Here is a 17,255-nt window from a genome sequence, read left to right on the forward strand (position 1 = left end):
TCGTGGTTAGCATCTTGCATGGCAGCTCCCGCCATCAGTGTGTGAATGGGTGAATGTGGAAATAGTGTCAAAGCGCTTTGAGTACGTTTGAAGGTAGAAAAGCGCTATACAAGTATAACCCATTTACCATATGAAACTCCTTTTTATCGGAGTTATAGCTCTATATATGAATGTCAAGGATTCGCCTCATGGTCGTGTTCCACAATTGCCTGTCCACTTGATATTACCGTACTCTACGGACTATAGAGTGCACCATTTAGTTTTTCCATATATACGCCACAGATATATACGTTGGGAAATAAGTTATTTGCACAAATATTTAGTACTTTTTTATTTACATGCTTTAATTGTTTCCAAACGGTGTCTGAAACACGGCAGTAAAACAGTTGATCAAACAAAACGTCAGTCATGGTCATGGACCCACTAGCCGTGCAAGCTAGCTCTCCAATCAGCTAAACAGACTCAAAAACTCCATTGTTTTTACAGTGTATTACTCTAAATGGAAAAACTGTACCACATTTTTTTTTACGGTAAGACTCTGGCGACCGAGACGTTTTTTTTAACTATAACATATATTGCCATTTTCAGTGTACAATTCGATGGATAACTAAATAAATAATTTGTTAGGTACGGTATTTATTTTTATTTGAACAAAAATAATTTTGCATGTAAGTACCTCTTAAGGCCCAAGCTGTTTGTTTACATGCTTTTTTTTATTTCTCTTTGCTATTTGGGCTTATTGGACCCTAATTAGAATAAAAACTTAGAATCATCTTTTGATATGATGTACTTAGTCCATAAGTACACAAACGTGTACTTCATGTTTAGTGACATGCTAATTCTTATTTTTACACTTTTTTTTTCCCAAATTCCATTGTATGTTATACTCTTCTGACACCACCAGATGGCAGTATAAGTGTCCACATAAGGGTCATAAGACCCTAATTCAGTAGTGTACACAATTTTGGAAATAAGAGCTAAAAGGTGCTGTCCACGCATGTGGCCACTAAGCCTTGAGAGGTTTAAAATCACTTTGTTCCCAGTCAAATTGGAGGTAGATATGAAGTACTTTATTGACGCAGGCCAGGTCAAATGATGCCTTGAGTTTGACACTTTCCTTCCCTCGCAGTGTACTTGCAGTAAGGACATGGTGAAAATATCCATGGAGCCATTTGTCAAGCGTTTTCAGCCTGACCGCTATGGCAGCTGGATGCTGGGCAAAGATCCCACGGCCATTGACCACACGCTCGCCACTCCCAGCACCACACCTGAGCTGCAGAGCTGGCTGCAGAGGCGCTGCAGGACAAAATCCTCCAATAAAAGGTATTGTTTCCTCTTCTGTGTTACTCTCTTTATTTATTGCCTCTGTGATATTGATAGTAGGTCATATTTGGACAGGTGACACTTAAGATTCAACAGATTTACCCATCAATTGTGTATCGCGTGCCTCCCTTTTTCTAGCATGACATTACATAGACATGGCAGGAGGAGACCTTTGGATGTTGCCTCACAGCACACTTAATTAGGATGGACTTGTTTATCCCGCAGTGGTCAAATGATGTGGTGCAGACACACGCAGTCCACAAGAAAATAAGGTCAACAACTCATGGAATGAGGAGGGAAAACAAAGAACATAAAAGACTTTGAAAGAGCACTTCAGCTGAGCCACATCTACATACAGCTACATCCAAACACCACGCGCTAAACTGTGTGTGCAAAAAAACTAAACAACCTAACACAGTATGAGTGGGTGTGTTGTATGTGATCTAGCAAGACTGCGTGTGCAGTTGAAAAGTGGTGCAGACCACTTTATAGGGTGGTCCCTAGGGATGATGTTTGATAAGAAATGATCGAGTTCGAGCCTATTATCGAATCCTCTTATCGAACCGATTCCTTATCGATTCTCTTATCGAGTCCAGATAGGTTGTTGTATATGGAAAAAAAACACAATATTTGGTTTAACAAAAGCTCACTTTTATTATATAAGAAAACAATTTAATCTAATAAATAAATAAATATTGACTGTTACCCCCCTAAAAAAATAAAATAAAACAAATAAATATTGACTGTTGTTACCCAAAGTATATTAAGTGGGATTTTTCAGAAAGACAAATACATACAGTAACACAAAAACAACCTGTCTCTGTGGTCACTATAGGTGTATAAATAATAATATAGTGTTGAATAAAAAAATAAGTGCACTTCTGCTGCTATTGGAACATAACTGTTTGTTATGATGCTTTGACATTTTTGCACTTTATTTTATTTATTTATTGAAAAAAAATTCTATGAAGAGAAAAGTTATTTGCAAATGTGGTTACAATGCTAAAAAATGAAAAGTTAAAGCTAAAAAAACAAACAAATACACTTTATTGAGTTAACATTATTTCTTTATAGGGGGAAAGATGTTATGAGCGAGGGAATATTACAACAACTACACTACCCAGCATGCAACGGGAGTGACGAGCATGCGCGGTAGCCCCGAAAAGTGTTGTTGCATATCGTCACCCGGCAGCTAAGAATGAGGTTAAGAGCACGCTGTGAAAGTAAACGTCAAGAACTCAGCCAACACGCCTCGTCTGCATTATTTATAATTAGACAGACAACACATCTACAGTGTGATTTTGTAACGTTTACAAGGAAAGAAAAACAAAAGTTCAAAAAGGGAGATGTGTTGTATATATATATATGTATGTGCTGCGGTTGCTTTAAGAAGGTTGCGACAGCTGCCGTAAAGGAGGTGCGTTGCTAGCCTGGTTGCTATGTTTCCGCTTGGTCGTAAATGTGTTTGTACCCTGCTCAAATCTCTCAGTAAAGTTATTCATTGGATTATACCTTTTGTTTTGAACTTTATTACACCTTGGAGCGCTTTTTCCCGTCCATTTTTTTCCTGTTTTCGCTATCCGCGCCTAATGACTGAGCTACGTGACTCCATTTCTTGTGATGTCCCACGGAGCATTTCTGGTCAGGACGGGATTCGTTCCGAGGGATTCGAATAAAGAACCAACTCTTTTTCTTTACTATAGTGGTCTCGATAACGGGTACCGGTTCTCAAAAAGGGATTCGAGTCCGAGGACTCGGTTCTTTTCTTATCGAACAACCGGGAAAACCGGTTTCGAGTATCATCCCTTGTGGTCCCCATACCAATATTTTGGTACCGGTACCAAAATGTATTTCGATACTTTTCTAAATAAAGGGGACCACAAAAAATGTCATTATTGTCTTTAATTGAACACAAAATGTTAGTGTACATGAAACATATGTTTATTATTGTCATTTAGTCCTTAAATAAAATATACTAGACAACTTATCTTTTAGTAGTAAGTAGGGATGTCCGATATTATCGGCCGATAAATGCGTTAAAATGTAATATCGGAAATTATCGGTATCTGTTTTTTTTATTATCTGTATCGGTGTTTTTTTTTTATTTTTTATTTTTTTATTAAATCAACATAAAAAACACAAGATACACTTACAATTAGTACACCAACCCAAAAAATCTCCCTCCTCCCATTTCTTTGTGTTATCAATATTCTGCTTCCTACATTATATATCAATACAGTCTGCAAGGGATACAGTCCGTAAGCACACATGATTGTGCGTGCTGCTGCTCCACTAATAGTACTAACCTTTAACAGTTAATTTTACTCATTTTCATTAATTACTAGTTTCTATGTAACTGTTTTTTATATTGTTTTACTTTCTTTTTTATTCAAGAAAATGTTTTTAATTTAGTTATCTTATTTTATTATTTTAAAAAAAAAAGTACCTTATCTTCACCATACCTGGTTGTCCAAATTAGGCATAATAATGTGTTAATTCCATGACTGCATATATCGGTTGATATCGGTATCGGTTGATATCGGTATCGGTAATTAAAGAGTTGGACAATATCGGAATATCGGATATCGGCAAAAAGCCATTATCGGACATCCCTAGTAGTAAGTAAACAAACAAAGACTCCTAATTAGTCTGCTGACGTATGCAGTAACATATTGTGTCATTTATACACCTATTATTTTGTACACATTATGAGGGACAAACTGTAAAAAATGATTATTAATCTACTTGTTCATTTACTGTTAATATCTGCTTATTTTCTGTTTTAACACGTTCTATCTACACTTCTTAATAATCACTTATTCTTCTCTTCTTTGATACTTTACATGAGTTTTGGATGATACCACACATTTAGGTATGGATCCGATACCAAGTAGTTACAGGATCATACATTGGTCATATTCAAAGTCCTCATGTGTCCGGGGACGTATTTACTGACTTTATAAACATAATATACATTTTAAAAAAAGGATAAAATATTGATGTATTCATAGTTGTATCGACTAGATACGCTCCTGTACTTGGTATCATTACAGTGGATGTCAGGTGTAGATCCACCCATGGCGTTTGTTTACATTGTGACGCCGGTGAGCTATTGTATCCTCCTACGGTGTGTTGTGAAGCATGTTTAGCTATTCCTCGTCCTGCAGTGATAATGCTACTTGTAAGAAACATACTTTATTTGTCGCCATGGAGACAAGGATTAGTGATTTAGAAGTAGCTAAAACACTGTGGATGGATGTTAGCTGCATGTCTTAAAGCAGCTCCCCCTGAGGGTGTTTCAGTGTTATAACTTCACCTTTATCTTGACTTTTTACACCAAAATGCGTCCATTCTCCCTTTTCTGTCCACACGCTGTGTCTGCTTGTAAGTACTCTGTGTGTGTGCGCTGCCCAACATGCTCCTCTGCTCGTAAAACCAACAATGTCACGATGTTACGGCACGCCGTCATGCCCATTGGGAACCAGTACTTTTCAATCAGAGTATACTACCGTTTTTGATTCATTAGTACCGCCATACTATACTAGTACTGGTATACTGTACAACCCTACCACCTTATTTAACCTCTTAAGGCCCAAGCTGTTGTTTACATGCTTTTTTTATTTCTCTTTGCTATTTGGGCTTATTGGACCCTAATTAGAATAAAAACAAAGAATCATCTTTTGATATGATGTACTTAGTCCAGGGGTCGGCAACCCGCGGCTCCGGAGCCGCATGCGGCTCTTTGACCACTCTGATGCAGCTCAGCTGCATACTTGCCAACCCCCCCGGTTTTCCCAGTTAGTATACTTAACACAACCAATACCCAGAATCCCATGCAGCCCTAACTCTTCCGGTCTAGATTATACACCCCCGCTACCACAAATCCCCCCACACATCAACCCCCCCCTCTCCGTGCGTTGGCTGAGCGGAAGAGTTAGTGCTGCATGGGATTCTGGGTATTGGTTGTGTTGTGTTTATGTTGTGTTACAGTGCAGATGTTCTCCAGAAATGTGTTTGTCATTCTTTTTTGGTGTGGGTTCAAAGTGTGGCGCATATTTGTAACGTAACAGTGTTAAAGTTGTTTTGTACGGCTACCGTCAGTGTAAGATGTGTGGCTGCTGAACTAGTACGCCTTGCTGTCACTTACGTGGGCAAGCTGAGGCTGCATTCTACATGTGGCCGAGCAGGTACAATGTTTGGACAGACTGTAGAGGGCGCCAAAAGCACGTTGTGATATTCGGGAGTCTCCCGGAATTTTGAGGTGGTTGACAAGTATGACGCCATCAAGCGCCACTCATTACAAGTCGCGGGCCGCGCTAACATCAAATTTCCACATTGAGATGCGTGCCGGTGCGTGTGTCTGAGACCCCTGGTGTGTCTGAGACCCCTGGTTAACATAGCACAAAGCAATTTAAGCTTTGTATGCAGTGTTTTTCATTTTAAATTTTCAAAAAAATTCTGTGGCTCCCATTATTTTCTTTAATTTGTGAAACTTTCCAAAATGGCTCTTTGAGTGGTAAAGGTTGCCGACCCCTGACTTAGTCCATAAGTACACAAACGTGTACTTCATGTTTAGTGACATGCTAATTCTTATTTTTACACTTTTTTTTTTCCAAATTCCATTGTATGCTATAATCTTCTGTCACCACCAGATGGCAGTATAAGTGTCCACATAAGACCCCAATTCAGTAGGTTACACAATTTTGGAAATAAGAGCTAAAAGGTGCTGTCCACGCATGTGGCCACTAAGCCTTGAGAGGTTTTAAAGGAGGATGTTGTGTTTATGCGTGGCTTTTACTACAGAGACGGTCATTTTCTGCACATTCATGTTCTCATGAAGCACACGTCTGTAACACCTTTTGTCAATCGCAATCTAGACGACACAAATTCACGTGTCTGGAGGGACTCAAATGTAAAAACGTGCACAATGAAAGATGTATTCCCACGTAGAAGGTATATTTTAGTGATATATTGCATAAATAAATTAAAAAAAACATTAGAAATAACGTCGGCATAAATTAGCATCAATCAGTTCTCCAGTGACTTTAACATTATAAAATGATGTTGCTGAATTGACGACATGTCGAATTTTTATTTATTTCTGATCGTCCAAAAAGTTGGCGCTCACATGTAAAGTTAAAGTACCAATGATTGTCACACACACACACACACACACACTAGGTGTGGTGAAATTATGCTCTGCATTTGACCCATCACCCTTGTTCACCCCCTGGGAGGTGAGGGGAACAGTGGGCAGCAGCGGTGGCTGCGCCCGGGAATACATTTTTTGCTGATTTAACCCCCAATTCCAACCCTTGATGCTGAGTGGCAAGCAGATAGGTAGGAGGGAGGATTGTGACGCGTCCATGTGTGTTGCATGTCCTTCTCACACATGCTACATAAAACTCTCAGTGCTCACAAAACGCAGATGAGTGTTGATAAATCACATTGCGTGCGCTAAATAATTATATTTGAATGGTATTCGCCCAGTATTGTGGCCATTTCAATGATCAGCATACATTTAGCAGAGTGCTGGTTGGGGCGGCGCAGCTCGGTTGGTAGAGTGAGGGTTCCAGGTTCCGTTGTGTCCTTGGGCAAGACACTTTACCCACCTGCTCCCAGTGCCACCCACACTATGTAAAGCGCTTTGAGTCACTAGAGAACAGCGCTATATAAATATAAAGCACTTCACTTCTCCTTTAAAGAAACTACAACACCATAGTTTCGACTATAGTGGACTTTGGCTACAATCGAACGAAACACTATGAAAACCTTTGGTTGAAGACAGTCCTCCTATCCTTGTCAAATATTATACTTAAATAGAAATCCTTCCTATTATTGCTTTACCTTATTGCTTTTTATCCTGCACCACCATGAGCTAATGCAACAACATTTCGTTCTTATCTGTACTGTAAAGTTCAAATTTGAATGACAACAAAAAGGAAGTCTAAGTCTAAGTCATTAGTTCTGTATGTACAAACCCCGTTTCCATATGAGTTGGGAAATTGTGTTAGATGTAAATATAAACGGAATACAATGATTTGCAAATCCTTTTCAAGCCATATTCAGTTGAATATGCTACAAAGACAACATATTTGATGTTCAAACTGATCAACTTTTTTTTTGCAAATAATCATTAACTTAGAATTTCATGGCTGCAACACGTGCCAAAGTAGTTGGGAAAGGGCATGTTCACCACTGTGTTACATGGCCTTTCCTTTTAACAACACTCAGTAAAGGTTTGGGAACTGAGGAGACACATTTTTGAAGTGGAATTCTTTCCCATTCTTGCTTGATGTACAGCTTAAGTTGTTCAACAGTCCGGGTGTCTCCCTTGTGCTATTTTAGGCTTCATAATGCGCCACACATTTTCAATGTCTGGACTACAGGCAGGCCAGTCTAGTACCCGCACTCTTTTACTATGAAGCCACGTTGATGTAACACCTGGCTTGGCATTGTCTTGCTGAAATAAGCAGGGGCGTCCATGGTAACGTTGCTTGGATGGCAACATACACTACCGTTCAAAAGTTTGGGGTCACCCAAACAATTTTGTGGAATAGCCTTCATTTCTAAGAACAAGAATAGACTGTCGAGTTTCAGATGAAAGTTCTCTTTTTCTGGCCATTTTGAGCGTTTAATTGACCCCACAAATGTGATGCTCCAGAAACTCAATCTGCTCAAAGGAAGGTCAGTTTTGTAGCTTCTGTAACGAGCTAAACTGTTTTCAGATGTGTGAACATGATTGCACAAGGGTTTTCTAATCATCAATTAGCCTTCTGAGCCAAAGAGCAAACACATTGTACCATTAGAACACTGGAGTGATAGTTGCTGGAAATGGGCCTCTATACACCTATGTAGATATTGCACCAAAAAGCAGACATTTGCAGCTAGAATAGTCATTTACCACATTAGCAATGTATAGAGTGTATTTCTTTAAAGTTAAGACTAGTTTAAAGTTATCTTCATTGAAAAGTACAGTGCTTTTCCTTCAAAAATAAGGACATTTCAATGTGACCCCAAACTTCTGAACGGTAGTGTATGTTGCTCCAAAAGCTGTATGTACATTTCAGCATTAATGGTGCCTTCACAGATGTGTAAGTTACCCATGTCTTGGCCACTAATACACCCCCATACCATCACACATGCTGCCTTTTACACTTTGCGCCTAGAACAATCCGGATGGTTCTTTTCCTCTTTGGTCCGGAGGACACGACGTCCACAGTTTCCAAAAACAATTTGAAATGTGGACTCGTCAGACCACAGAACACTTTTCCACTTTGTATCGGTCCATCTTAGATGAGCTCAGGCCCAGCGAAGCCGACGGCGTTTCTGGGTGTTGTTGATAAACGGTTTTCTCCTTGCATAGGAGAGTTTTAACATGCACTTACAGATGTAGCGACCAACTGTAGTTACTGACAGTGGGTTTCTGAAGTGTTCCTGAGCCCATGTGGTGATATCCTTTACACACTGATGTGGCTTGTTGATGCAGTACAGCCTGAGGGATGGAAGGTCACGGGCTTAGCTGCTTACGTGCAGTGATTTCTCCACAATCTCTGAACCCTTTGATGATATTACGGAGCGTAGATGGTGAAATCCCTCAATTCCTTGCAATAGCTGCTTGAGAAAGGTTGTTCTTAAACTGTTCAACAATTTGCTCAGGCATTTGTTGACAAAGTGGTGACCCTCGCCCCATCCTTGTTTGTGAATGACTGAGCATTTCATGGAATCTACTTTTATACCCAATCATGGCACCCACCTGTTCCCAATTAGCCTGCACACCTGTGGGATGTTCCAAATAAGTGTTTGATGAGCATTCCTCAACTTTATCAGTATTTATTGCCACCTTTCCCAACTTCCTTGTCACGTGTTGCTGCCATCAAATTCTAAAGTTAATGATTAGTTGCAAAAAAAAATGTATCAGTTTGTCTTTGTAGCATATTCAACTGAATATGGCTTGGAAATGATTTGCAAATCATTGTATTCCGTTTATATTTACATCTAACACCATTTCCCAACTCATATGGAAAGGGTGTTTGTAGAATTAGATTCTGAGTGGGACTGTTTCTTCTCACACCCAGCACCTGCCACTCCCGCATGCGCTCCAAGCGTCTGAGAACCACAGAGGAGCCCGTGGCCCTGGATGACGGCAGCAAGAGGAAGGGCCTGTGTGGTCCCCCCGGGCCCAAACTGCGACGGCCTGTGGAAGAAACAGCCTGCGGGTCCGAGGAGGAGCACAAAGGCGGAGGAAGGGAGACAAAAGGCTCTTTTCAGCTTCCTGGTAAAACACCAACTTCCACCACAAAGTCTGATACCACAACGTTGTATGACCATGAATTATGTCCAACCAGGTCGCTGCAGGCAGATGTGTGTGGTCAAGGTCAACCGAGTACAGAGCAACACTTTGGGCTTCTCTAACACCGATCCCAAAATCTCTCAGCCTGGTCCTGCCTCCACAGCAAAGCAGGACTTGAAGGCCGAGACTAACACTGATAATGACCCTCAACACCTCTCCAGCTCGGAACCTCGGACTCCTGGAGGACTCAGAGATTGGTGTGAGCCAACTCCAATGCACATAGGAGTCAACAAGTCGACGTGTTGCTCTCCTGAACCGCAAGACCTCTTAACTCCTCAGGACTTCTCAACTCGGGACACTGGACTCATGTCCTCAAGTACCTCCACCGAGATAGGAACGGGGTCTGACGCATCAAACCCTTTGAGTAGCCCAGAACCAAACACTAACATTAACATAGGATCGGAGAAGTCCTACTCGCTCGACCAAAAACATATCCACCTGGAACCTAAACCGGCGGAGCGAGACCGCCGCGCATCACGTGTCCCTCCCCCGTCTTTAGGAACAGGCGAGGAGAACGTTTGCCCTCCAATGCTACAAAGGAATGCCGGGGAAATGCCCCACCTCACCCCGGAACCGGCAGATATGTTTGGCATCAGCCACCTCCCGCCAGTCTTGATCCAAGAGATGCCCTCCCTCACACCAGCCGAGGACAGGCCACCAGACGTCCCGAAGTCCAGCCTGCGCACCCACCGCTTTGCACCTGTGCTGCAGCGGGAGACCCCCGCTCCGTCCTCCCAGGAAGCCCAGCTGGGAAAGAGCGACGCCAGGGTTTGTGAAGACAGATCAGGTCGTAACCTGTCTTGCAAAACTGATGCGGAAAAGCACAGCTTTGGAGAGAGTAGCACCTCTTACCAGCTAGCTGGGAGCGTTGACCCCCAAATGGAGCCGCATTGCGTCTTAGCGGAGGTAGCAAGGAGCGAGCAGGAGCCAACACCAACACAAAGTGCATTCAGTCAAAGCAGTGTTGGCTCTGGTCTGACAGATCTGGCAAGTAACAACAATTACTCCCAATTACAAGCCCACTGTACTTCCCCCGGCCCACACACAGACCTCAAAGATGACCCCAGCAGCATTTGGAGTAACTTCCACTCTCAGAATCCTGCGGTTCTTATCCAAAGCCTCCATCCAAGCCAACCCTCCGTCTTCACCCACGACGCCATACCTTACACTTTGTGGGCCGAATCCCAGTGCAAAGAGGTCACACACCTCGAAGACCCGGGCAAAGACCTCCACGAGAGGCAAAAGGGAGACAGCGGACCGCTCACCTGGGCCCAGCTCGAGCCCACCTCGCTCGCCTCGGTCGGTGCTGCTGAGGATGTGGACTTCGGCGAAGGTTCCCCGAGCGGTGAAGCGAGACGACGGGTGCTGATGGGCGACTTTGATGGCGTTGTTTCGCCTCGGCTCATGGACGGAGGACTACAGGACGGGGCGTCTGACATGGAGGAAGGCGGGTCGGATGTAGAGGACGAGAACCGGAGTAACGCCGACGGGGAAGGCAGCAGCGACTCATCTGATGAAAGTGATTCCAGTCGCTTCGATTGTGATGAATCAAGCTTGGAACCTGGAGAGGTTTGTGCTGTGAGTGTCGTCTTTTAAGGCGACCTATTGCTGGGTTGCACGTGACCTCACGGCCGCTTAATTGACACAACGGTCAAGCGGCGTTAAAGGCCTACTGAAATTATTTTTTAAAATTTAAACGGGAATAGCAGATCCATTCTACGTGTCATACTTGATCATTTCGGGATATTGCCATATTTTTGCTGAAAGGATTTAGTAGAGAAAATCGACGATAAAGTTCGCAACTTTTGCTCGCTGATAAAAAAAAGCCTTGCCTGTAGCGGAAGTAGCGTGACGTCACAGGAGCTAGTATTCCTCACAATTCCCCGTTGTTTACAATGGAGCGAGAGAGATTCGGACCGAGAAAGTGATGATTACCCCATTAATTTGAGCGAGGATGAAAGATTCGTAGATGAGGAACGTTACAGTGAAGGACTTGAGAGACAGTGATGGACGTATCTTTTTTCGCTCTGACCGTAACTTAGGTACAAGCTGGCTCATTGGATTCCACACTCTCTCCTTTTTCTATTGTGGATCACAGATTTGTATTTTAAACCACCTGGGATACTATATCCTCTTGAAAATGAGAGTCCAGAACGCAAAATGGACATTCAGTGCCTTTTATCTCCACGACAATACATCGGCGAAATGCTTTAGCTACGAGCTAACGTGATAGCATCGTACTTTAACTGCATATAGAAACAAAAAAATAAACCTCTGACTGGAAGGATAGATAGAAAATCAACAATACTATTAAACCGTGGACGTGTAAATACACGGTTAATGCTTTCCAGGCTGGCGAAGGTTAACAATGCTGTGCTAACGACGCCATTGAAGCTAACTTAGCAACTTAGCAACGGGACCTCACAGAGCTATGCTAAAAACATTAGCTCTCCACCTACGCCAGCCAGCCCTCATCTACTCATCAACACCCGTGCTCACCTGCGTTCCAGCGATCGGCAGAAGGACGAAGGACTTCACCTGATGCGTTTGGCGGCCCGGAGACGTAGGAAGTCAAGGTGAGGTCAGCGGCTAGCGCGGCTAGCGCTCCAACAAAGTCCTCCTGGTTGTGTTGCTGTAGTCCGCTGCTAATACACCGATCCCACCTACAACTGTCTTCTTTGCAGCCTTCATTGTTCATTAAACAAATTGCAAAAGATGTCCAAAATACTGTGGAATTATGAAATGAAAACAGAGCTTTTTGTATAGGATTCTACGGGGTACCATAACTTCCGTTACTCTGACTTCGTCACGCGCATACGTCATCATACCGCGACGTTTCAGCCGGATATTTCCCGGGAAGTTTTAAAAGTCACTTTATAAGTTAACCCGGCCGTATTGGCATGTGTTGCAATGTTAAGATTTCATCATTGATATATAAACTATCAGACTGCGTGGTCGCTAGTAGTAGGTTTCAGTAGGCCTTTAAAACAAGTGAGCGTAGAGTTTGAGCAGAAAATGTGGTATTGCTGTTCTGTTCTTGGCTGCTCCAGTCGGTCTAATAGAGAGATAGGAATGATCTTTCAGCAGGGGTCACCAACCTTTTCGAAACCAAGAGCTACTTCTTGGGTACTGATTAATGCGAAGGGCTACCAGTTTGATACAAACTTAAATAAATTGCCAGAAATAGCCAATTTGCTCAATTTACCTTTAACTCTATGTTATTATTAATAATTAATGATATTTATCTTTGTGGAAACACTGATCATCTTAATAATTTCTCACAATAAATATATATAGAAACAGATAAATTTCAATATGCAACACTTTATTTTTATATTTTCTCTAAGTGCACATTTTTCAAATTGAACATTTTCAAATGATCAGTCTTGTGAAATCACAATATCCCATTTTAACTAGCTAGCCACTAACATTTTTTAACAAATCATGAATTACTTTGCACCATGTTTGTACAAAAAATAACTCATGTAAAATACAAAAGTCAACTCTCAAATTTTTAAATAAATCATGTCACACTTTGAACTGGACACCAAATCTGTTATCTGTTTCTTTGTCAGTTAGTGAAGACCTCCCTTTAAAATATTTTCTTGGATTTTCAAATTCTATTTGAGTTTTGTCTCTCTTAGAATTAAAAATGTCGAGCAAAGCGAGACCAGCTTGCTAGTAAATAAATAACATTTAAAAAATAGAGGCAGCTCACTGGTAAGTGCTGCTATTTGAGCTATTTTTAGAACAGGCCAGCGGGCTACTCATCTGGTCCTTACGGGCTACCTGGTGCCCGCGGGCACCGCGTTGGTGACCCCTGTCTTTCAGAGAGTCCCCTAAGAAGTGGCTCATAAAGGTCGTAAAGTCAGGAAACAAAAATGTCACTTTCATCTTCTTGTGGAACACAATCGGACCGTGCTCGTGTCTGCAGAGATCACTTTGGAAAATGTTTGATTATTTGATTTGTTTGCGAAACTTTCCGTGATGCAATCCGTTTCATTCCCTACTATATCAGTAGTGTTTGAGAGCAGAACTAAACGTAAAGGAAGGACAAGAGATGACATTAGTTTGTGTTCTTTTGTGCTTGCCATGCCTAAATATAACTAGAAGAAATAAACTAAAGTCATGTTAAGTCCTAGTAATAAATATTGTGATTGTTTTCTTTGTCCATTTTCATGCCAAACCAAAAGCTTAGTTGGTGCTTTATTGGACACGGATGACCACGTTATAGCCATTTGGTGCTATTTGTTAGCAACAAGAAAATACCCTTCATAGTATTATTAAAGTAGATGAATAAGTGAATATAGTGAATCTTGATATCGCTCGCAAACATTGCTGAACAACAGGGACATCTACAGCTATAGAAAGAGACTAAATATCAACTTCACAGCATAAGAATGAATTGTAGATGAGACTAATATTTGTGGCAGGAAATCAACTGCAAACAAACTTACCGTCTTCTCAATAGCATCACAGTCCGAGCAGCACGGCACTCGTTATGTCAATCAAACTCCAACTTTGTCTATCACCCAATCTTTCCTTCTCTAAATCCTTGCGAGTGTCAAAGGAAGTGACGTCGAGGTGATGACGAATGGTTTAAATCTTTCAAAAATTATTTTTTCTTTTCTCATTTTCAATATATAAAAAAAAAGATACGTCAAGATATGCCCAAAAAGGTAAAGAAACAGTAGCCTGCAACCGGGAAGTGCCTGTAGGTCACGTGATCGCAACCCAGCAATGCAAAAAGTGTGTACTTGCCCTCACCCACCTTCCTGTTCATGCCAGTACCCTGCCCTGACCACTAAGAGCTGGCGGCACCCACTCAGGAAACCCACCGCAAGGGCTGTACCCACCGCGGTGAAACATCAGGCTGTCAGCGATGATGGTGGGTACACACACACACACACACATTCTTGTATTTGTTACCTTTTTAAGACCTGAGAAAAATGCCTCCCTCTTTAGGACCAGCCTTTCTAGATATATAAAGATGTGTACTTACTACATTAATAATATATACATACTATGCAAATATAAAAAAGGTAAGTTTTTAGGTCCGTGTACATCTGTTCATTCTATTTCCAATTCTCAAACACAAATCGTTGATTTTCATTAAAATGTTGCCATAAAATTTGATTTTGTGCCGTTTTCCTTTTATGGATTTGTATTTTTCCAGATAAACACAAAAATCAATTTCATGTTTATCTTTAGTCCTATTGTCGGTTTGAAAAAGTGTCATTAAATAGTTGTCCAACTTTTGTTTCAGAAATAAAAATAGAAAAAATGGCCCAAAATTAGTTTTTTGATTTGAGAATTCGAAATCTAATGAACGTGAGGGAGGTACACGGACCCTTGTAGTTAATTATTATTTATTAGAATTTTATGTTTGTAACTGGTTTTTAATCTTCATTATTTACTTGAAGTTATTACAGTATGTCTCTATATACATCTTTTTTAATTAATTTTTTTTTAAATTTTGGCCAAAGGGGGGCGCATTTCAATTTCTTACACACACTTATTATATATGTTGGCCAGAGGGGTAGCACTTCTAATTTTTACACACACTTGTTATTACGTATGTTGGCCAGAGGGGGAGCACTTAAATTTTTTTACACACACTTGTTGTTTCATATGTTGACCAGAGGGGGAGCACTTAAAATTTTTACACACACTTATTTCATATGTTGGCCAGAGGGGGTGCACTTAAAAATTTTACACACACTTGTTATTACATATGTTGGCCAGAGGGGGAGCACTTCAAATTTTTACACACACTTGTTGTTTCATATGTTGATTAGAGGGGCACACTTCAAATTTTTACACACACTTGTTGTTTCATACGTTGATTAGAGGGTGCACTTCAAATTTGTACACACACTTGTTTCATATGTTGACCAGAGGGGGCACACTTCTAATTTTTACACACACTTGTTATTACATACAGTATGTTGGCCAGAGGGGGCGCATTTAAATTTCTTACACACACTTATTATATATGTTGGCCAGAGGGGAAGCACTTAAATTTTTTTACACACACTTGTTGTTTCATATGTTGACCAGAGGGGGAGCACTTACATTTTTTACACACACTTGTTATTTCATATGTTGGCCAGAGGGGGCGCACTTAAAAATTTTACACACACTTGTTATTACATATGTTGGCCAGAGGGGGAGCACTTCAAATTTTTACACACACTTGTTGTTTCATATGTTGATTAGAGGGGGAGCACTTCTAATTTTTACACACACTTTTTATTTCATATTTTGGCCAGAGGGGGAGCACTTCAATTTTTTTACACACTTGTTGTTTCATATGTTGACCAGAGGGGGAGCACTTCTAATTTTTAAACACACTTGTTGTTTCATATGTTGATTAGAGGGGCACACTTCAACTTTTTACACACACTTGTTGTTTCATACGTTGATTAGAGGGTGCACTTCAAATTTGTACACACACTTGTTTCATATGTTGACCAGAGGGGGCACACTTCTAATTTTTACACACACTTGTTATTACATACAGTATGTTGGCCAGAGGGGGCGCATTTAAATTTCTTACACACACTTATTATATATGTTGGCCAGTGAAGTGAAGTGAAGTGAAGTGAATTATATTTATATAGCGCTTTTTCTCAAGTGACTCAAAGCGCTTTACATAGTGAAACCCAATATCTAAGTTACATTTAAACCAGTGTGGGTGTCACTGGGAGCAGGTGGGTAAAGTGTCTTGCCCAAGGACACAACGGCAGTGACTAGGATGGCGGGAGCGGGGATCGAACCTGCAACCCTCAAGTTGCTGGCACGGCCGCTCTACCAACCGAGCTATACCGCCAGAGGGGGAGCACTTCTAATTTTTACACACACTTGTTATTACGTATGTTGGCCAGAGGGGGAGCACTTAAATTTTTTACACACACTTGTTGTTTCATATGTTGACCAGAAGGGGAGCACTTAAAAATGCTACACACACTTGTTATTACATATATTGGCCAGAGGGGGAGCACTTCTAATTTTTACACACACTTATTTCATATGTTGGCCAGAGGGGGAGCACTTCAAATTTTTACACACACTTGTTGTTTCATATGTTGATTAGAGGGGGAGCACTTCTTATTTTTACACACACTTGTTATTTCATATGTTGAACAGAGGGGGAGCACCTTTAAAAGCGACACACAGTCAATGTGAACAATCCCTCCTTTTTGGGACCACCCTCATGTTGATAGATGTCACCACAAATGAGACATTGTCTATTAGATGCAATGTTATTGATTTATGTCGTCACTTGTTCACACCTCCTCATATGGAAGATACTTTTCCTTCTTCATGTCTCAAGAAGGGTAGGAATACAAGAACACACACACACGCACACACACACACACACACGCACGCACGCACGCACGCACGCACGCACACACACACACACAGTTCATTGAGAGGTACTGTTGAGGTTTACCCTCAGACAGTGACATGTAAGCCAAGAGGCGTTCAGTGTGGTTTGGTTGCACAGCGGGTGGCACCCTGCCAGGAGTCGTTTGCCCTCCGTGGAGGATGGCAGTGAACCGGAAGACGAGTTGGA

At 41.4% G+C, this 17,255-nt stretch overlaps 1 protein-coding gene across 8 annotated transcripts in view; it reads left to right on the plus strand.

Moving 5' to 3' along the window:
* Positions 1-17,255, plus strand: part of kdm4c (lysine (K)-specific demethylase 4C) — a 107,994-nt gene that overhangs the window by 27,080 nt on the left and 63,659 nt on the right. For 7 of the 8 annotated variants that reach the window (XM_062027349.1, XM_062027351.1, XM_062027353.1 and 4 more), the window contains exons 9-12: positions 1,130-1,323; positions 9,402-9,601; positions 9,672-11,254; positions 14,465-14,564. In XM_062027349.1, coding sequence (XP_061883333.1) covers positions 1,130-1,323; positions 9,402-9,601; positions 9,672-11,254; positions 14,465-14,564 — 2,077 coding nt within the window. The remainder of the gene's footprint in view (positions 1-1,129; positions 1,324-9,401; positions 9,602-9,671; positions 11,255-14,464; positions 14,565-17,255) is intronic. The other variant, XM_062027354.1, reaches the window with a different exon arrangement.

Source organism: Entelurus aequoreus, linkage group LG18 (assembly GCF_033978785.1).
Source record: "Entelurus aequoreus isolate RoL-2023_Sb linkage group LG18, RoL_Eaeq_v1.1, whole genome shotgun sequence".
Lineage (NCBI taxonomy): Eukaryota > Metazoa > Chordata > Actinopteri > Syngnathiformes > Syngnathidae > Entelurus > Entelurus aequoreus.